Source organism: Somniosus microcephalus, chromosome 13, assembly GCF_052327205.1.
Source record: "Somniosus microcephalus isolate GS21.2 chromosome 13, FLI_Smic_1.0, whole genome shotgun sequence".
NCBI lineage: Eukaryota > Metazoa > Chordata > Chondrichthyes > Squaliformes > Somniosidae > Somniosus > Somniosus microcephalus.
Window position 1 is genome coordinate 54,622,681 of NC_140999.1, and position 22,466 is coordinate 54,645,146.

At 48.3% G+C, this 22,466-nt stretch overlaps 1 protein-coding gene across 1 annotated transcript in view; it reads left to right on the plus strand.

Annotated features, from left to right (window-relative positions):
- The window catches only part of LOC147108325 (receptor-type tyrosine-protein phosphatase delta-like), a 620,473-nt gene that overhangs the window by 564,997 nt on the left and 33,010 nt on the right, over positions 1 to 22,466 (plus strand). The window contains exons 31-33 of the mRNA XM_086004913.1: positions 12,307 to 12,461; positions 15,416 to 15,701; positions 21,366 to 21,544. Of these exons, the coding sequence (XP_085861039.1) occupies positions 12,307 to 12,461; positions 15,416 to 15,701; positions 21,366 to 21,544 (620 nt within the window). The remainder of the gene's footprint in view (positions 1 to 12,306; positions 12,462 to 15,415; positions 15,702 to 21,365; positions 21,545 to 22,466) is intronic.

A 22,466-nucleotide genomic window follows, 5' to 3' on the forward strand; every position in this document is an offset into this window, starting at 1 on the left:
GAAGTTCACCATCCCGAGGAACTCCTGGAGGCCCTTGATGGTTTTGGGGCGGGGGAATTGCTGGACGGCCTGCACCTTGTTGGGCAGGGGGACGGCCCCAGCAGGGCTGATGTGGTGGCCGAGAAAATCGATCTCAGCTAGGCCGAATTGGCACTTCGCCGGGCTGAGGATGAGTCCGTGTTGGGCTAGGTGCCCGAACAGGATGCGAAGGTGTTCGAGGTGTTCCTGTTTGGAGGAGCTGGCCACGAGAATGTCGTCTAGATAGACGAATAGGAAGTTCAGGTCCCGGAGGACTGAGTCCATAAGGCGCTGGAAAGCCTGGGCTGCATTCTTGAGGCCGAAGGGCATCCTCAGGAACTCGAACAGGCCGAATGGGGTGATGACGGCCGTTTTGGGGATGTCCGCGGGGTGTACGGGGACTTGGTGGTAACCGCACACCAGGTCGACCTTGGAGAAGACGGTTCGTCCGGCCAGTCGGGCCGAGAAGTCCTGGATGTGCGGCACCGGGTATCGGTCGGGGGTGGTGGCGTCGTTGAGGCGGCGGTAGTCCCCGCAGGGGCGCCAGCCTCCGCCGGGCTTGGGGGCAATGTGGAGGGGCGAGGCCCAAGGGCTGCTGGAGCGGCGGATGATGCCGAGTTGCTCCATGGTGGTGAACTCGGCCTGCGCGATTTCCAGCTTGGCCGGGTTGAGTCTGCGGGCGTGGACAGAGACTGGGGGGCCGGTGGTGGGTATATAGTGCTCCACACACTGTTTGGCGGCTTTAGCCGAAAAGGTCGGGTTAGTGAGGGTGGGAAACTCGGCTAGTAGTGCAGAGTAGTCGTTTGTGGCTCTGGCGAGGCAGTAGGTCGTCAGGCCGGCCGAACGGGCCGGGGTGAATGCGCCAGGGATGGGGGCCATAGTGTTGATGTCGACGAGGCAGTGCCTCGGAATGTCGACAAGGAGGCTGTGGGCGCGTAGGAAGTCGGCGCCGATGAGTGGGCAGAGAACCTTGGCTGTGAGGAACTCCCAGCGGTAGCGGCGGCCTGCGAGGTCGAGCGTGACCATGTGGGTGCCGTATGTGCGGATGTCAGAGCCATTGGCTGCGGCCAGCGTGATACCCCGTGCGCCGCGTTGGATTTCGAGGGTGGAGGCGGGGGTGATGCTGTGCTGGGCTCCTGTGTCGCACAGGAATCGGCGGTTGGTGCTGTCGTCGGTGACGTACAGTAGGGGCCCTTTTGCCCCGCGGCCATCGTGGGGGCCGGTGCGGGGGGGGGATTTGAAAGTGCATGGTGGCGTGCAGCATTGGGCCCTAGTGCCAAAACGGGTGTGGTAGTAGCAGTGACCCGGAGTGGAAGGGCGGTCGGGCCTAGTGGGCCGGGGGGACCGCGTGGTCGTTGCCGTGAGGTCGGGCGTGACGTCGCGGGCGGTCTGCGCGGAGAGCAGCCGGTCGGCCTTTTCGGCTGTCTCATTCAGGTCCATGGAGCCAGACTCCACAATGAGCGGGCGGATGCTGGCGGGGAGCTGCCGAATGAAAAGCGTGCGAAAGAGGGCACCGGGGTTTTTGTCGTCCGAGAGGGACAGCATGTGGGAAGGCAGGTCTGATGGTGAAGCGTCACCAAGGCCTGGGAGGTCGAGGAGCTGGCAGTTGCGCTGGTAAGAGGACGCCTGAAATTTTTTAAGAAGCGCGGCCTTCAGATTTTCGTACTTGCCTTCCTCTGGTGGATCCTGCAGCACTGCCCAAACCTTGGGGACTGTGGCGTAGGTGAGAGAGGCGACGAGGTAGTCGTACTTCGTGGCGTCGACTGTAATGCTTCTCAGCCGGAATCTGGACTCGGCTTGAACGAACCAGGCCTCGGCCAGGTTCTCCCAAAAGTCCGGTAGTTTAACCGTGACTGCGTTTGTATCCGCCATGCTAGCTTAGGATTCGTCCTGAGCGTCGGGGTCACCAGTGTTGAGATACCGCGGCAAACGTGGGAGTCGAGACCAGAGTTGATGGAACACAACTGCTTTAATTTACATCATGGCAAAAAGAGAGCTTGAAAAGCCCGCGCAACCACTTAAATACTCCCCAGACAGGAAGTGCTCCTGGCAGCCTGTCCCTGCGGGAAACAAGTTGCCGGAGGAAAGGGCCCCCGGCTGGGGGCGGCTGCTGCCGGCAGTGCGCCTGCGTAAACTGTCCGTGCCGCCGTGAGCGGATTATGTCCAATGGTGGCGTGTCGCCACAATACCATGGTTAGATGCAGAGTAAAGCTCCCTCTACACTGCCTCCCCACCAACCTCAGAAGAGCACCCCCTACTGTACCAATGTGGCATTTCTTGCCACTTCCTAAACCAGTCATTCACTGGCCACTTTTAAGTGAGTGCCAATGAAGGTTGACATGCAGGCAGTTTTATGCAATAGCCCCATTCCCAATAGGAACTAGATTGAGACTGTCCAAACTTCACCTAAGATCCTTACAGCTAACAGAGTAGGCTTTCATAGCCTCAGTTTGAGCTTGATTCAAGTGCAGGTCCCAGAAGTGAGCGTTTCTCCATTTTAGTTTGTGTTTGAATTTTTTTGGTCTTGACTTTGGAAGGGGGGGAGGATCAGCTTAAGAGAATCAGGTAGGCTGATTGTGAAGGAGCTCGATACTCATTAGTAGAGGTAGAATCTTAAACCTGTGGATAACACAGCTTCTATTACCAAGTCAAACCCTCCAGTGATATCATTAGCACACTCTGTTTCAACAAAAATATTTTAAATATCAGCTGAAGCATATTTAGGTCTGTAAGAACGATTTGTCCTGGAACATTCTGTGTCGTGCTCAGTCGCTCTTACAATTTGTACTTTGAGATGTCAGTAAAGCTTTATTGGGGGGAAAAAAATGACCAAATTGGACAAGACCAAACCAGAAGTAAGTTCATATTAAGTACAGCTTTGTGTAACTGTTTGATTTTTAAAGTAGGCCTTCATGATGAGAGCCCCTTGCCTCCTACTGGGGCGACAGGAAGCAATCCCGAATGCACTGCAATAAGGAAGAGCATTAGGGGTCCTTTACTGAGTACAGGAGATCTGAGAGTCTTCCGTCCTTCATAATGCAGATGAAGGAAAATGTTGTCCAGATGCAGGCAGTGATCTGAGACGAGAATTTTCTCTGGCCTGCCTAATGGGCTATGCTGGGCTTCAACCATTCTGGCAATCCGCAGCAGGGAGGCTGCAGTCTGACAGCGACACTGATGCATCCTTCCACCCTGAACAGGTCAAGAGTTGCACAGTGGAGCTTCAGGACCTCACAGCAGAACGCTTCTTGGAAGAGAATGCTTGTTTTATTAGTAACGAGTGAAGCGTACGAAGCAGGCCTGTCGCTTCCTCGGCAGTGTTCAGCTTCCCTTGATGTTACTCCAGAGAGTTTCTTTTTCCTTTTTCCCAGCCTCCCCCCTCCTCCCCCATCATCTTTCTCCGCTGCCCCTCCTTTCCTCAAGATGTGGATTTTTCCCGGGGTAGTGCTCCACATTGCCGACCACCCTCTGGGATCTCTTCCCAAGTGACCTTTCTTCATATGTGACCCGAGAAATTGTGGTTAAAAAGCTTTAACAGTTCTCAAAATGCCATCATAACTGAACCCGATTCTGTCCTCACCGGACGTCCTCACACCCCCATTTTCCATTAAATGCTTGATGGCATTCAGAAGCAACGACCGTGGATGATTTTCTTCCCCCCCTCCCCCCCCCAGCCCAGGGGTTTGAGGTTTACTGCAGCACCGCCATGACCCCAAATCCAACACAAACTACACTTTAAATGTTATTGTCAAACAGTGTTCCTCTTGTCTTATTAGTGTTTCACCCAGATGATGTAATGGACTGAGCAGAAAACGTATGGTTGAAATTCAGTCTCGGACATCAGTGAAGTAGTCCATTGAGGGCAGAGGGAGGAAGATCTATGGGGGAAAAATTCGGTTGCTTTGCGCCTCCTGTTACCGCCCTAAGAGGGTGCTAAAGGGGAGCAAATCAACTAGCGCCTGGGCGCAGCAATATTTGCGCCGCTCGTGAAATTGACCAGACATTTTGCAGCGGCGCTAAACACTACCGCCACGATCTCCTACATAGAAACATAGAAGATAGGAGCAGGAGTAGGCCATTCGGCCCCTCGAGCCTGCTCCGCCATTCAATGAGATCATGGCTGATCATCCAAATTCAGTACCCTGTTCCTGCCTTCTCTCCCTATCCCTTGATCCCTTTAGCCTTAAGAAATATATCCAACTTCTTCTTGAATATATTTAATGAATTGGCCTCTACTGCCTTCTTTGGCAGAGAATTCCACAGGTTCACCACTCTCTGGGTGAAGAAATTCCTCCTCATCTCTGTCCTAAATGGCTTACCCCTTATCCTTAGACTGTGACCCCTGGTTCTGGACTCCCCGACCATCGGGAACATCCTTCCAGCATCTAGTCTGTCTAGTCCTGTTAGAATTTTATAAGTTTCAGGCACCTGCGTCCGCAAATCGTGACGTCAGTCGAGCGTGCAACGCCCTGGTAGTCTCCCGGACCGGATATTGAGTGGTGCCCCTTGCCTTACCGCCTGCCGCTAGCAACGACAGATTGAGGGGAGCGTTTTGCAATCAGGAAGGGACTGGGGGAGCGCAATTTAAAGGCGACTGCTTTCTGCCTTTTTTTGTCGGTGACATTTTTACACCATGCATTCTGAGAGAAAGAGAGAGAGACTTCTGGAGAGTTCCAACGCTGTGTGAAGGAGTTTTGGGTACTGAGCAGCACTTTGCAGGTTTAATTTTGATTTGACCTTCCTTGCATCGATTTAGAAGAGACTTGGGGGCTGCACTCTGAGCTCTCTCCCTGGGCCTCTCCATTGTTCTTTCCAGCAGAATTGATGTACAGGTTGCTCCAGGCCCAGATTCAAGGCTGCAATGAGCAGGGTGTGGATGGAGAGCAAGATCGACCCTCCCCTTTAAGAACTGGCCGGCGCCAGTGTGTCTGTGTTCCATTGCTGACTGACATCACACGAGCTTCGCCAGCGCTCTGAGGTAGCGCCTCGCTCCTCGGCGTTAGCGCCTTAAGAGAGGTGTGTAGTGCCTGATTTAGCTCTCCAATCACCTCCAGGGGCGATAGAGGCCAAGTTTGCAGTCGGAGGCGATAATTAGCGCCAGGCACTAAACATTCGATACCGAATTTCTCCCCCTATGTATTAGTAAATAAAATTACAGACTTTTTTTCCAGGCTTTAATCCTCTAGAACCTTACAATTTTTAATCAAGAACACCTTACCTATCAGAAAGTTAGTTATCTGCTTGTAATTTAGGGTCAATTTCTATCTTCGGGTAATTAATCTTTCCTGTATTAAAAGCCCTTCCATTCTGTCACGCTTACTCCCTGTCGCACTTCCTGTCAAACTTTAGCCATCACGCGTCAGACGCCATGCGTTAGCGTATATTCTCTGACTCGCCGGGAGCAGCATCACAGGAGACCTGCTTGTATAAATGATACATTGCTCACAAGTAGTTTGCAGTATGGAACACAGTTTGTGATGTTTAGCTTCTAACATGGCGCTGTGTTGAACCTGGCCTATTCCTTTAAGGCAACTGCTCAGTTTCTCCCAAGGGCAAGGTGATCTGAATAGGCACATCTTAAGGTCAATTACAGTTTAATTGTTAAGGAAAGTTTTGGTAAATTGGTAGCTGCTTGTTCAACAACAACAATAACTTGTATCTATATAGTGCCTTTAACGTAGTAAAACGTCCCAAGGCGCTGCACGGGAGTATTTTAAGACACAAAATTTAACAGCGAGCCGCATAAGGAGAAATTAGGGCAGGAACTTGGTCAAAGCGGTAGGATTTAAGGAGCGTCTTAAAGGAGGAAAGAGAGGTAGCGAGGCGGAGAGGTTTAGGGAGGAAATTCCAGAGCTTGGGGCCTAGACCCTACTCCAGAGGAAAGCCCAGGTTGCCAGGGTCAAAGAAAACAGCAGGAAATGAGTGGCTTTTTTCTCTGTTATATATAATTTTGACACTTTGAAGTGTGACAGACATGCACTAAGCACAAACTATTTACACATACAATATATAGGTATATGTGTATAATATAAAATATTAGTACATCTAAAAAAATATGCTTAGTGTACAAATATGCTTGTCACACTTCAGTGTCAAAAGTGTATATAAAATGTCTGTCTACAATATAAAACAGTGTGCGCATTTCTTGTCTTAACCCCTGTGTCACCCCACAGTGTTGTACTTCAAGCCTCACACATGTATATGTATATATGCAAATTTTTGCAGTTGATTGACTCAAATGTCAGATTCCTAAATCCACATTATTCAGAACTATAACCAGCGAGGAAATCTACACCTTTAAAAAAAAAGATCCATAATAAAGGCATTAAAAAGTATCTTGAAATAACTGTGCAAAATTGTCTGTTGTGCCTTTTGAGGACTGTAATTAATATTTTTCCTGTGTAGCCTCAGCCTTTCTGAAAGGGCAGGGATTAGAGCTGATATTCTTCCTAGAGCTCTCACTCTGTCAGCTGGAGGGAGCTAACAACTGCACCTGTGTCTGCCATGCCCCGAATGCCTCAGTTTGAGCCTGTTCATGGTGAAGAATCTCCCCGCGTGCATCAGTACCATTCCGTCGGCTACTCTGCGCAAAAGTTCGAAACCTCTTGTCCCTCGGGGTCTAGCAGTGATTCTAATTTTCCAAATCATTTCAAAACAAGCTGGAAAATGAATGTTTCTGAGGTTAAAATTTACAGAAAAACTATTTGCAGAGAGGGAGAGAGTGTGGAACAGAAAGAGAGAGTGGGAGACAGTGTGGAACAGAAAGAGAGTGGGACAGAGAGCGAGAGAGACCGCACAACTAAATGGTTATAGCACCTGCCTAATTTTCATTCATAACCGAGAATTTGAAAATAATGATTGGTGACAGAGTAAGTATATATTTGCAACTGTGGTGTGTCTATGGATTTATCTAGCAGCAGTGGGCGAGGAAAGCAATTAATTTTGTTTCCAGGGCACCACTCCTCTTTTACCTGAGTGATGTGCCTCAATAAATCCGAGACTCGATGTTAGCGAAACAAAACAAGGCTTTTATTGACTTAGAAGGTAACACACAGAGGAGAATGTATCTTCCATCCAGAGGTCTGCCGTACTGGATGTGCTACAGGCTGGGCCAGCTTACATAGGAGCCAGGTATGGGCGGAGCCCTACACACAGTACAATACAATGGAAATGAAACTGAAACCAACCACAGTCACAGGCAGAGAAATACTGATGAGTGATGAATGGAATATTTCATCACATTCACCCCTTCTATAGATTTAGTCTGTTCGGGGGTTTGATAGTCCTCTGCGACCGACGTGGCTGTTGTGGTGCCGCGGGTGTCGGCTGGGTGTCCCCGGTGGCCTCCTGGGTCTCTGCCGGGGGTGCCGCCAGGGTTGTTGAAGGGGTAGTTGGTGGGGGTACCGTTGGTCGATGTTCTTCCGGGGGTGATGAAAGAGTAGTGGGTGGGTAAGAGTTGCTGTGGTCGTTGTTGCTGCTGTTGTCGTGGTTGTTGTCGTTACCGGCTGGGGCGACATCTTTTATGGACACGGTGTCCTCCCTTCCGTCGGCGTGCCGGACATACGCGTATTGGAGGTTGGCGTGGAGTAGGTGCACTGACTCCACGAGAGGGTCCGTCTTGTGGCCCCTCACATGCCTTCGCACGAATACCGGACCTGGGGTGGAGAGCCATGACAGCATGGATACACCTGAGGTGGATTTCCGGGGAAAGACAAACATTCGCTCGTGAGGCGTGGCATTAGTGGCAGTACACAATAGCGACCGTATCGAATGGAGCACATCTGGGAGGACTTCCTGCCAGCGGGAGATAGGGAGGCCTTTGGTCCCTAGAGCTAGAGTGACTGCTTTCCATACTGTCCCGTTCTCTCGCTCCACTTGACCGTTACCCCGGGGGTTGTAGCTGGTGGTACGGCTCGTGGCGACCCCCCTGGACAGCATGTACTGGCGTAGCTCTTCACTCATGAAGGACGCCCCCCTATCCGTATGGATGTAGCTCAGCATACCGAACAGGCAGAACAGGCTGTTGAGGCATTTAATGACCGTGGCGCTGGTCATGTCTGGGCAGGGGAAGGCGAATGGGAAACGAGAGTATTCGTCCACAATGTTCAGGAAGTAAACATTGCGGTCGACGGACGGGAGGGGGCCCTTGAAATCTAAGCTGAGCCGCTCAAAGGGCCGTGTAGCTTTGATTAAGTGGACTCTATCTGGGCGGTAGAACCGAGGCTTGCACTCAGCGCAAGTGCGACAGTTCCTGGTCAGGGACCGAACTTCCTCAATCGAGTAGGGTAAGTTGCGGGACTTTATGAAGTGGAACAACCGCGTGACCCCTGGGTGGCAGAGGTCATTGTGGAGGGTCTGTAGCCGATCCCCGGTGGCGCTGGCACACATCCCTCGTGAGAGGGCGTCGGGGGATTCGTTAAGGGCCCCTGGCCGGTAAATTATGTCATAATCGAAGGTGGAGAGCTCGATCCGCCACCTAAGAATCTTATCATTTTTAATCTTCCCCCTCTGTTTATTATTGAACATAAACGCTACCGACCGCTGGTCGGTAAGTAGGGTGAAGCGTTTGCCGGCTAGGTAGTGGCGCCAGTGGCGCACTGCCTCCACGATGGCTTGGGCCTCCTTTTCTACGGAGGAGTGTCTGATCTCGGGCCCTTGGAGGGTCCTCGAGAAGAAAGCTACGGGCCGCCCCGCCTGGTTGAGGGTGGCCGCCAAGGCAAAGTCAGACGCATCACTTTCCACTTGAAAGGGAGTGTTCTCGTCCACTGCCTGTAGCGTGGCCCGCTCAATATCCTGCTTAATGCTTTTGAAGGCGGCATGGGCCTCAGCAGATATGCGGGGTAGCGGGTAGGCGTCTAGTTGGATGTACCTGTTGATCATTTGGCTATAGTCGATCACCATCCGTTTCTTCTCTCTACCCCTTATCACCGCCACTTGGGCGCGCCACGGGCTATTGCTGCGTTCAATAATGCGCTCTTTCAGGAGCCTGTCTACCTCGGTCGCGATAAACCGCCTGTCCTCCCAGCTGTACCTCCTGCTTTTGGTCGCTATTGGCTGGCAGTTAGGGGTAAGGTTCGCGAATAGCGAAGGCGGCTTTACCTTCAGGGTAGCCAGGCCGCACACTGTGAGGGGCGGCTGGGACCCACCGTAATTGAGCGTGATGCTTTGGTGGTAGCACTGGAAATCCAGGCCCAAGATCACGCTCGCACATAGATTCTTCATGATTAATACTTTAAAATTATCGTATACAGTTCCGTTAATGGACAATTGTACCGTGCAGTAACCCATAATGGTCGATGTCTGGGTTTTATCAGCCATAGAGATGGTACCCCGAGTAGGGACCACCTTTAGGGAGAGTTGTTGTACCAGTTCAGGGTGGATAAAACTCTCCGTGCTTCTACTGTCAATTAAACATTTAACCCTGCACCCGTTTACCTCGATGTCCACCATTGATTTGGATAGCGGGTGCAGCCTGGTCTGGTCCACTGTGACCGATGCCACTGTAGGGCCCTGATCGAGACAAGATGGCGCCCACGCTGTCTGCTCACAAGATGGCGGACCACACGAGGTCGGGCAAGATGGCATCCAAGATGGCCGCTCCCACGGCGCACACGCGGCGGTGGCGGGTTTTCCGGCGGGGTTCCCTCTGCACACCTCCCGAAGTGCCCCTTCTTACCGCACTTAAAGCAGGTGGTGCCTTTCGCCGGGCACAGGTTTCTGGTGTGCTTCGGCTGCCCGCAGAAGTAGCAGTTGGGTCCCCGACGCATCGCGGCTGTCGTAGGGCTTCTGGGGGGAGAGCGGGGCCCCGACGGTGTCGGGCTGCCGGGCGGGGAAGATGCCTTCCAAGATGGCGGCGCCCTTGGTGCACACGTGGCGGCATGGACGGCGTGGGCTGAAGAGTAGGTGTCCGAGTTTCTCTGGGCCACATCCAGGGATCGTGCTGTGTCCGCAGCCTGTTTCAGGTCCAATCCCGTTTTTTCCAGCAGTCTCTGCCGGATGTAAGTGGAGCTGAGGCCTGTGATAAAGGCATCGCGAACAAGCTCGTCAGTGTACACTGCGGCTTTTACATCTTGGCACTTGCAGTCTTTGCCAAGCGTTTTCAGGGTGCCTAGGAACTCCTCCACCGATTCCCCAGGTCGCTGTGCGCGAGTAGCGAGCAGATGCCCAGCATACACCTCATTCGTAGGCTGCTGGTAATGCACCTTTAAGATGTCGCAGGCGGCCGGGTACGTGTCGGCGTCTTGGATGAGGGGGTAAACCCGGTGGCTTACCCAATTCCGCAGAATTCCGAGTTTCATACTCGCAGCGTCCGTAGCGTCTTTGACGGCTGCGGAATTGTCCAGGAAGAATTCCATACACATAAACCAGTGTCCGAAGCGTGCCGATGCGTCCGAAGCATGCTGGTCCAAATCCAAACGTTCGGGTTTCAAGAGTTGATCCATTGTGTTGAAAATTAAGTCAATAAAATTGATGTGCCTCAATAAATCCGAGACTCGATGTTAGCGAAACAAAACAAGGCTTTTATTGACTTAGAAGGTAACACACAGAGGAGAATGTATCTTCCATCCAGAGGTCTGCCGTACTGGATGTGCTGCAGGCTGGGCCAGCTTACATAGGAGCCAGGTATGGGCGGAGCCCTACACAGTACAATACAATGGAAATGAAACTGAAACCAACCACAGTCACAGGCAGAGAAATACTGCAATATTTCATCACACTGAGAAGCACTTCGCAATCACTTCCACACTCCAGCACCCCTCCCCGAGCAGCATAATTTCTGATCCACCATAATCAGTGCCATAAGACAGGACTAAAACTGCATCAAAGCCTGGTACATTTAGTGTGTGAAGATGTTGTTTTGTCACAGAGGTGAAAGAATCTTCCAATGCTGTGCACGGCTGAGCTGCAGCCTAAAACTGCTGAGCACATCCCAATCTGCAAAGTGTCAAGACTAGAAAAAGAATTGAAGTGTGAATGACCTGAGCCTCAGCTCTAACAATTTAACTGTGATCTAGTGTGCATTTTGTGCATTGCATTCCAGATATCTCGCTTTATTACAGAGGCAAAATCGTTATTTTTAAAAACCCAAATGTTGTGGCGACATGCCACCACTGGACATAATCCACTCACGGTGGCACGGACAGTTTAAGCAGACGCCCCCAGCCGGGGGCCCTTTCCTCCAGCAACTTGTTTCCCGCAGGGACAGGCTGCCGGGAGCACTTCCTGTCTGGGAAGTATTTAAGTGGATGCGCGGGCTTTTCCAGTTCCTCTTTGCCATGAGGTAGAATAAAAGCAGTTGTGTTTTACTAGCTCTGGTCTCGACTCCCACGTTTGCCGCGGTATCTCAACAATGTGTCACTTAATACACTTATGACCTGCAACCTGAAATTTACAAGCATTTTCCAATTTGCTCAGTTCCCTAATCAAACAATTACATTCTGATTGACCTTGGCCTCTGTTTACTTAACAACACTTTTACTTGTGGCCTTCAAGGTACGCAGACCCACATAGCAGAATAATACATGATGCATTACATGGTATAACACTGCTGTTCCTAAAAACCATGTATCATCTGAACTGATGTCGGCAACAGTACGGGAGATCTGCAGGTATATGAATAAGATTCTTGCATCAAATCCTCACCCACACTCCAGATACCATACTTCATTATAGATAAAGAAACAATCTGCAAAAAAAGCAATTTACAACCAATTTACTAACCTCTAACTCCTCTACAATTAGCTGGATTCCCACCGGATCTATTTGAGTAGGGGCTCTAAAGGGACAGGCAGCTAAACATCGCATCCATGCTCCAGATCCCGAATGAACCATGAGCAATGCCACAGAATACCTGCTAGTATATTGAGAAACTGATTGAAACCGCAGGAGAAATTCTACTCTTTTTTTAAAAAAAAAGCAAAACTCCCAAACTGCCTAAAACACTTGAGGATCAATACTGTGTATGTGTCTTGCTGTTTCGCTTTACAACCCGTCTATTTGCTGTGTGATCCCACATGTACCAGGACCAATGCGCGGACGCGTGGCCACGCACCAATCGGGAGCTCCCGCGCAGGCTGCTCATAAGCTGTTGTCGCTGGAAGAGATACCGCACAGCAAATTTAAAGGGACCGCACACGGAAAATTTTTTTAGAGGGAACGTTGATCAGGACTCTCACAAATCTGTAAAATGAATACATCCGCGAGTGCCTCGTGTACGGCGTAGCCAGATACCAGCCTTATAGATAGCAAGAACATTTCTTTAAAATAAACTCTTTCTTTTCTGAGCAGAATGGCTCCAGTGAGAAGAGAGAGGTTCGTCAGTTTCAGTTCACAGCATGGCCTGATCATGGCGTCCCGGAGTATCCGACTCCCTTCCTCGCTTTTCTAAGGAGAGTAAAAACCTGCAATCCTCCCGACGCTGGGCCCGTGGTGGTGCACTGCAGGTAGGAGCATTCTCTTACATTGGAAACCGCTATCCGTTTTGTGCCTCCAGCCCTTTCACATCAGAACTGATGGTGATTAAATCATTGGCCCAAGATTTGCGGTCGGAGGCATCCCGTGGGCGGATGCCTCCGACTTGTAAAAAATCTACGAATGTACCTGGTGCTCCGGGAGGTACGGAGACTCACGCTCCTGGGCCTCTCCGGGTATGCGCGGGCAGAGGCCCACGTATCCCAGGGGCACAGGCGGTTCGCAAGCGCCCCTGGGATCACATGGGCCGGCCCAACTAATAAAAGAAGGGAATCCCTATTCATACTTATGGGAGTTCCGTACATACGGAAACCCCATAAGTATGAATGGGGATCACTTAAAAAAAAAAAATACATGAACACATGAAATAATTTTTTTTTTTTTTAAATTACATAGAGTCATAATGGCACAGAAGGAGGCCATTCAGCCCATCTAGTCCGTGCCGACTCTCTGTACAGCAATCCAGTCAGTCCCATTCCCCCGCTCTGTTCCCATAGCCCTGCAAGTTTATTTCCCTCAAGTGCCTATCCAGTCTCCCCTTGAAAACATTGAGTGTCTCCGCTTTCACCACTTCCGTCAGCAGCGAATTCCAGATCATCACCACTCTCTGCATAAAAAAGTTTTTCCTCACCTCCCCCCTGTATCTCTTGCCCAAAACCTTAAATCTGTGTCCCCTAGTCCTTCTACCATCAATTAGTGGGAACAGCCTTTCCCCTTCTAGCCTATCCAAACCCATCATAATCTTGTACACTTCTATCAAATCACCCCTCAACCTCCTTTGCTCTAATGAAAACAAATCCAGCGTCTCCAATCTGTCCTTGTAGCGAAGATCCCCCATCCCCGGAACCATTCTGGTAAATCTCCTCTGCACCCTCTCAAGGGCCTTCACATCCTTCCTAAAGTGTGGTGACCAGAACTGAACGCAATACTCCAGTTGTGGCCTAACCAGCGCTTTATAAAGGTTCAGCATAACTTCTCTACTTTTGTACTCAATACCTCTATTTATGAAGCCCAAGATCCCATATGCTTTGCTAACCACTCTCTCAATATGTCCTGCCACCTTCAGGGATCTATGCACATTAACTCCCAGGTCCCTTTGTCCCTGCACACTCTTTAAAACTGTGCCATTAAGTGTATATTACCTCTCCCTGTTCCGTCTACCAAAATGCATCACCTCACACTTCTCTCTATTAAATTCCATCTGCCTCTTCTCTGCCCATTCAGCTAGCCTTTCTATGTCCATATTTAAAATGAATTAAAATGCCATTTAATTAAATATTTTAAACAAAAATTTAACGGGGCTGAAAATAAACTTACCTTATTGGACAGGGTTTTTAATGTATAAATGAGTGATAACATTTTATTTTTCAATTTTTTAAATCTCTTATGCCGGTAAAAGCATGCCTTACACCTGTTTTTAACCAAGCGTAAGAATTTCACGGACATTCAGCAGGCGGAAGTTTGGCAAATAGCGCAACTCTCCACCCGCAGAGGCCTTTCTCCCGGGGATGCGGATGATCTGTCAAGAAAATTCTTGACAGATTGCAAGTTCTGGATTTTAGCACATGCGCTTCGCATGCCTAAACCCGGAACTGGCGTGGCCCCTACAGGCGTGAACACACCTCGTAAGGGTCGCAAAATACAGCCCATAGTTTCAAATATCACTGGTGTGGTCCAGTGGTTGATTGTTGGGTTTTAAACCAAAGGGGTTCCTGCTTCGAATCTTCTCTCCTTCCTTTGCATGAGCAATCCCTTTGACCAAAGGGCTCACTATAAGTGGGTTGGAGCTGCCCTCAATGGGTGCCAGCATCAGCACAGCTGGGAAGTCGACAGGAGTCCTGTGTGAGAATTGCCTACTCCTGGTTATGTCCTACCAAAAGAGAAATGGGCAACCTCATAGCTGTCCCTTAATGATGGATGGCTCTGGGCAAGTGAAAGAGACGTAGACAGCCCCCATCGCCATCCCTTGATTAAGTATTGGCTACACTCAGCTCCAAGATATATATGTAATTTTTTAGGTGAAGGATGTGTTGGGAAATTTAGTCTTTGATCCCGTGCATCATCAGCATAAGGTGGTCAATGGTTAGATGGAGAGTAAAGCTCTCTCTCTGCTACTTTAACTCCAGCAGGTCCTACTCCACCCACGTGTCATTTCTACTTCCCAGGCCAGGCATCTTCATGGCCACTCTGGCTGAAATTGCCAACTGTTAGTCCTATGTATATGTATGTATATGTTTAATTTTTGACAGTATAAGTAACCCTACTCTGTCCCAGATATTTTGATGTTGGTCTTTTACTGATCACCATAGAAACCAGCCCAAAATGCACAAGACTAAATCCTACCTGTACTGCTGCACTACTCTGAGCGTCTTTTAAAGACAGAATCGACTTTCTCCATTGCCCAATAGTTATTTGATGAGTATTCAGCCAGTGTTTCAGACCTGTCAATTCTCATTTATTAGGAGTAATGATCATTTTGGATTAAATATCCATTTTGACACGCATCACCCTTTGAAAAATAAGCACAGCTCCATTTGTTTAAAGGGATTTGCAATCGGTGATCATCATTCTTGCACCTAATGTTTCCTCAGTATTAACCCTCCAGTACCTTGCCCGTAAGCCCATTTTCATGTGTGAGTCTAGAGAGCCAGTAGACATGGAAGGCATCACAGTGGAGGCTTATCCTGGCCGCACTCAGGGTACACGTTTCAGCTGGAGGTGTTGGACCATGTCCAGGAGCAAGAATCTGACTGTTTTTTCATTACTGTAGCCCAGGAACACTAGGGCCAATTGGGGTACAATGTCACGACAAGAATAGCTTGTGCAAAGCAACTAAGGGGTCACTGAAGTCTAAAAGCTCCTTAATTCCATCCTGCGGAGAACAGTCCCTGCAACAAAACCTGAAACATTTCAATTAATCTTTCAGTGCTGGAGTTGGTCGAACTGGCTGTTTCATCGTCATTGACGCGATGCTCGAGAGAATAAAACACGAGAAGACGGTTGACATCTATGGTCACGTGACACTGATGAGGTCACAACGGAACTACATGGTACAGACAGAGGATCAGTACATTTTTATCCATGATGCTTTGCTGGAAGCAGTGGCTTGTGGGACCACAGAGGTGATGGCCAGGAACTTGTACTCTTACATTCAGAAACTCACGCAGGTTGAGACAGGAGAGCACGTCACGGGAATGGAGCTAGAGTTCAAGGTAAGAAGACTTGCCTCATCAGTCTGGTGCAGGTTGGAGGATCTGGCGTGCAAGTATTTACTGTCTTGATAGCAGATAAGCTGGAGGATTCAGGGAGAAAACCTTTCCAATTATTATTAATAGTTCCAACCCTACCCAAGCATCCTCCCCCACCACCCCCGAAGACTTGACTCTTCTGGGGATATGGTTCCAGTGATGGTTAGTTGCCTTCCACTACTTCACAAAATGCCATTCTGCATGTGTGAGATCAATAGTGCGGACATTACAATCAAGCCCAATTCAATCTTCATCTGACACTTACACCTATACCCTTTCACCAGAAGTCAATGGATAGCACTTGAGAGTGGGAACACTGGCTGAGTTTTCTGCTTCCTGGCACAGGAACACCAGGGTCAATTGTAATGTCCCTACTGGCACCCTGGCTGAGATCAACAGACTGAGGATTGAACTTAACCCCTAACCTGATCTCAGCTCAGCAAAAACAAAAGACACAAGGATGTTCTTGTTGTTTAGGCACACTGTTTATTTAATATAGATTGCAATTATATATTTTCAAAAGCCTGCAGCAACCCTCCTGAAATGGAGAGTCATGACTAAAGCTGGTATCTATCTGCACTTGTTGGGTAGGGCTAACAGTTCTATTAGCAAGAAATAAAAAGAACTTGCATTTATATAGCACCTTATCATGTCTCAGAACATCCCAAAATACTTCATAGCCAATGAAGAACTTTTCAAGTGCAGCACTGTTGCAATGTAGGGAACACAGCAGCTAATTTGCACACAGCAAGGTCCCACAAACAGCAATGAAATAAATGACTAGATCATCTGTTTTAGGTGTTGGTTGAGGGATAAATGTTGGCCAAAACATTGGGAAAACTTTGAACATGCCAAGAGATCTGTTACATCCAGCTGAACTGGCTGGCAAGGCCTTGGTTTAATGTCTCGTCCAAAAGGGGGCATCTCCAACAATGCAGCACTCCCTCAATACTACGCTGAAAACGTCAGCTTAGATTATGGGCTCAATTCCTGGAATGGGTTTTGAATCCACGGGCTACTGGCTCAGGTGTGCTACCAACCTAATAACACTGCATTACGAGCTAATAGCGGTGAGTTAACTGTTAACACAGTGCTATTAGCTCTTAATTACATGTTATTATAATTGACAGATCAGATAGAGGTAAATAATATTGGCACTTGAGTTTTTCAAAGTAGATTTTGCTGGATTTCCAATTAGATTTCGAAAACATTGATACATTTTTGTACTTATCAAGGTGAAGGCTATTAGTGCAGTGGAATACTTATGCTCATGGTGTCGGCATCAAGCACTACCAGGTCAGGTAGAACATGATTAGATGCCAAGTACAGCTCTCTCAACTCTGCCCCAATAATGTGCCTCAGCCTCAAGCTCAGAAGAGCCCCCCTGCTGTAGCAAAGTGACATTGTCCATTTGTCAGAACAGTAGCCATCCTGTGGCCACTCTTGTGAGTGAAATTAACAATTTAGTGTCACGTTAAGGAGAACTTTGTGGCTTTGGGACCACAACCCACTCGGAATTTAGTTGAGAGAACTCGAGCTGAATTCATGTAGGACCCTTGTAGGCCGTAGAGACTTTCATCTCATCAGTCTGGGGCAGGAGCCGAAGGTGACCACTGTTCCAATCCATAGCACTCTCCTTATCTCCACACTCCCAACAATATCCTTTATTAAATGTAATTTTTATTTAGTAAAAACAAATTGTGGGCTTGCGTTCAGAAGGTAAGAAATCTGCACACGTCAGTCACTTAAAAATGCAGAATGTGGGGAATAGCGGAACGAGAGCAATATATGTGTGTATATAATGCAACAGTTAATGTGAGACACAATTGTCTGGTCAGAGTATGATTAATTTTCTGCCTTGCAGTACCTATTTAACAAGAGTTCTACCCAAAACGGGTCACATAACCCCAGTCACGTCCTGTGCAGTATCTAAAATGTCCCTATCGCTACCCTTTCAAAGAGAGACGTGTAGATGAGAAGAGGCAACTTGCAATGCATTTCTCACATAACCGAATGATGGTCTCACAGCACTTTACGAGGGAGAGAGATAAACACCAAGCAGGAAGTGAAGGAAAATTGGGAGTGAGAGGGAGGTGGAGGCATGCTTGAAGGGAGATTTATGGGTGTTTTTTTGAAGGCAATGAGTGAGATAGCAAAGCCAGGTGATTTTAGAAGTGAAAGCCAGGTGGCAGGTGTGTAATAGGTGAAAGACCAGTTGGTGGAGTGGGAGGGGGGGATGGGTGGTGGGATACAAGGTGTCAGACAAGTGGAGCGTGTGACTGGAAATATTTTCCAAGTAGGGTGCAGTGAGGCTGTGGAGGGATTTGAAGGCAAGAATCTTGAAATGGATTTGCTGGGGCACAGGGAACCAGTGGGGCTTTGCAAGTGTGTCCACAGAGGTGGCTATTGTACCAGAAAGAGCGATGGGGTGAGGTTTGTTAGAAAGGACAGCAAATGGAAGCAATACGATTATCTTGAACTGAGGCGCTGATGGTCTAATGACGACATCACCAAGAGGAGATAAGAGGAAAATGGCAACAAACTTGTATATCATGCAGTTGTCGTTTGAAGCTCTATCTCTTTTGCAATAGAAGTTAAAATTGAGTGAATCAGACATCCCCAAAATTAACCTTCCTTGTGATCAGCCAGGTGTCCGACACTAGCAAAAGAGCCATAATCATGATGAATAGCCTCAAAGCCAAACTACTCCCAATTCCACCTCAGTATTTTGGCCAGTATTGAGTTCAGGCTCTTTCCCTTTCGGGACATACATCAGGGGCAGAGAAGAGGGAAGGAATGGGCATAACCTGGAGTTGCAGTTTTAATCCCTCCTCATTCCCTTGGACAGAATGTTCATCTTAGATAGTTGGGTGTGCTGAATCCTGTAGCGACTTTAGCAGTTACATCTTCTTCAAAGTGTTGGCCGAGAGATCGGAAGTTGTCTGTCTCCTTTATAGTAGAGTTTTTTTAATGTGTAAAAGGGATTTCATCAGCAATGTATTTGAATCTGTCCTTTGGATGGGAAATTAACTTGATATCATGTGGTTCAAGAAGAGGAGCGGGGAGTCCTCCCAGTTTCTTGGCCAGCATTCTTCCCTCCATCAAAAATAGCTGAACTGCTAATTCAACCAATGGCTGTTTCTTGTGGAATCTTGTGTGAAATTTGGTTGCTGTGTTTATGTAACAGTCGCTACACTTCAAAGTAGTAAAGCGTTTTGCAATGTTTCTGAGAGATGCAAGTCTTTTTTTCTAAAGGAGCCTTCCCGTTTCAACACAATAACCACTTTGACTACAACTCGTCTCGGCAGTGCCAGGCCAATAGGAAAACAACTGCACGCACACAGATCATGCACTTTTTGTCGCTGTATCTTCTTTACACGACAACAAAGGTAAAACCACACTGCAGGCTTTTGAGGCAACCTCTGCCCCTACCGCTAATGTTTATCTCGCTGCCCCTGGAGGCGGCCTTTTCAGTGGCAGCAGTGCCACTAAATTTACTTTTTAGTCAAGGGCTCTGCGGCCATATTGTGAACTAAATAGGGCACAAGATGGCACAACCGCTGGGGCCAAGGAGAGGACATTTCTCAAAATGAACCTTGGTGGCAAAGCACAGCAGAAGCCCAGAGCATTGAGAATGAATGCTGAGGGTCAGAGCCCCCAGGAACTACCTGAGACCCTAATGCCAGTGAATAATAACTCCAGGGCTCGTGGGTGTTACCAACCCCAGACTACCTGGGCTACGATTGGTGAGTCCATTTAGGGAATCACTGGACAGGCCCCAGGACCAGCTCAGTTTGTGCTATTGGGTGTATTTTTGAGACTGGGTTCAGTTTGCACAAAGTGACTGTTTTAAAAGGTTTGCTTGGATATTGTAATGTCAGTTTAATTGACTGGCAGCTGCCCTTTGGTACCACCCCATGAGACCAATCTTCATCATGTCAGCCGAGACACAACAACAACAACAATGTGCATTTATATAGCGCCGTTAACATAGTAAAACGTCACAGAAGCGATATCAAACAAAATTTGACACCGAGCCACATAAGCAGATATTAGGGCAGGTGACAAAGAGTCAGGTTTTAAGGAGCGTCTTAAAGGAGGAGAGAGAGGTAGAGGAGGAGAGGTAGAGAGGCGGAGAGGTTTAGGGAGGGAATTCCAGAGCTTGGGGCCTAGGCAGCTTAAGGCAATGGTGCAGCGATGAAAATCGGAGATGTGTAAGAAGCCAGCATCCAATAGTAACAAAACTACGTGAGCAGGCTGGAATAACAATTTAACCAGTTTAATCAACTGGAATCAAAGCAGTCAACGTAAGACCAATATTATCGACTTCCAATTGCTGCGGCTGTTTGTCACCAGCAATGATCTGGCCGGCTGATTACTGCAGGGAGAATGTCGTACTGAGGCCAGATAGTGAACCAAGTGAATTCCGAAATGAGATTGAAACTAACCTGTTTGTCATTAACAGCTGAAATCATGATTTACTCCCAGAGGAACGATTGCAATTGAACCTCAGCTCAGTGAATCATACACTTATAAAGTCATGTTTCCACCCCGAATATAGTAGGCAATTTCAGTCCCTTAGATAATGGAGCAGAGGCACCCAAGCTTTTTATTTTCATGATCCACATATGTACACACCATGGGACCGAATATAAAGTTTAAATCCAATGTTCTCATTAATCTGCATCTATCGCAAGTTGCTGGTACTAACAAACCTTGGTGTTTGGATTTAGGGTTTATCCATCAATGAGAACAACCCTTTCCAGACTTCTACAAAACAGGACAAACCAGTGAACAAGAACTATAAGCGCAAATAGGACTGAATTGCAGAGGTTTCGAAGGCTTAGCGCTACTGCTCAGGGACTACCCGTGGCCTACAGACCACAGTTTGATTACCCCTGCAACAGAGCGTCAGTCTTTAAGAGGCCAAGCCTGTGTTTGAAAAACCCCCCACCTAAGAATTTTAATTTTGATATCTACCAGCTTCCTTAAAGAATCCTGCTTCTGCGTCTTAACTATTACTTTCCCCTCCCTTCTAATGCGCTGCCCTGTGATGTTCTGAGTTGAACCGAATATGCAAGGGGAATAGCCGAGATCAACCTGTGATCTCATAGGTGGATCAGCCTATTGAGAACAGGGGGAAGCCAGTCTACATATACCCGTTGGCTCCACCCAGCGTAAAGCTCAGAAAGTGGTGGCGGTGATATTCTACAGGGTTACAGGTTTTTCAATGAATAAAGAGAAAAAAGGGGGTGATATCAGAGGGGGAGTTGGATAGTTCTAGCTGCTTGTTTCAGAGCTAACCAAGAGCAGCAGATAAAAATGTGTGTGCGGGAGAAGAATTCAGAATGTCGTTATGTGTCCCTGGCGTTGTTAATGACCAGGTTTAACTAAAGTAATGTTTCACTGAGTCTGTACAAGTTGTCTCTCTCTGGGTCACTCTGGCATACCCTGTGATAGCTGGCTTCAGACTGGCAATAGCAGAACTTGAGCGTAGGTCGTGTGACTGGTGGGGAAAGATGGAGGGGGGAAAAAGTAGCTTTTAAAATGGAAGGAGTCCCGGGCACAGTTGAGCACTTCACTCAATGCCTGCGATTGCCTTCATTCTCTTTCTGCTCTTCTTTTCAGCGCCTGGCCAATTCCAAAGCCCACACGTCCAGGTTCATAAGTGCTAATCTTCCATGTAATAAGTTCAAGAACCGCCTTGTCAACATTATGCCGTACGAGACGACGAGAGTGTGTCTACAGCCAATCCGCGGGGTGGAGGGCTCCGACTACATCAATGCTAGCTTTATCGATGGGTACAGGTAGGTGCCCCGGGGGAGACCACCATTGCTGACTGCTTGCCACGAGTCTGCATTTACATTGTAAATTTAATATTGCATTTAAATAAATGTAAGAGTAATACTAGGAACCATCTGCTGTGCAGTTCGATGCACAGTTGTAGCAACAGGAAATTGTTTTCTAAATTTTAAACTGTTTTGCACAGTTAATAGTTTGGACAAACCACTCATGTTGCCTAACATACTCTATAGTAAGGAAAACTGTCATCTGGCAAAATAACATTTCAGTTAAAGGTGCGGAGTCTAAAGATGGTCTACCTAAGACTTCGTAAACTGAAGCTGTCACTGGATTGTTTACCAGCAGAGATCCGTTGTTTTAATGAACCCAATGCTGAAGCAATCTTCATGCTTTCTCCCACTCCAGTGTCAGCAGCGGCTTGTACACGGATATAAATCAGTAGGTAGTTGCAGCGCTATGGTACCTTGCCCGAGTGTCCATTTCTCATTTGTGACTCCAAGCAGTGACTGTGGACCTGCTGTTTTGTCATGGAGAGCATCACCAGCCCGTGCTGACCTCAGCTGGCGTACGTTTCTAGCAGAGCTCATTCCTGAACCAGGAATGCTGAAGTCAAGTGTGCTGCCCCAAGATGCCACCCCAGCGAAGCTTGACTAACTCAGCTGAAACCTGGGACTTTCCTAGTCTGCACGGCCCGGTGCCACTTCACACGGTGCATTTCCCCACTGAGCCATCCGCCCCATGCTAACTATACCCATTTTTCTAAGGTTACAAATCCCTATTTTAAAAACCTATATTCTTCCTTCCCTTGATCCATCTCACCAGGACTTGTACCAAGTGCTGGCAAGTGGGGATGGCTGGAATTTGTTCCCGGGCCTTTTGCTGCTGAATTTCGTTGACCAGTTACCAGGAGTGCATGACACTAGCCCG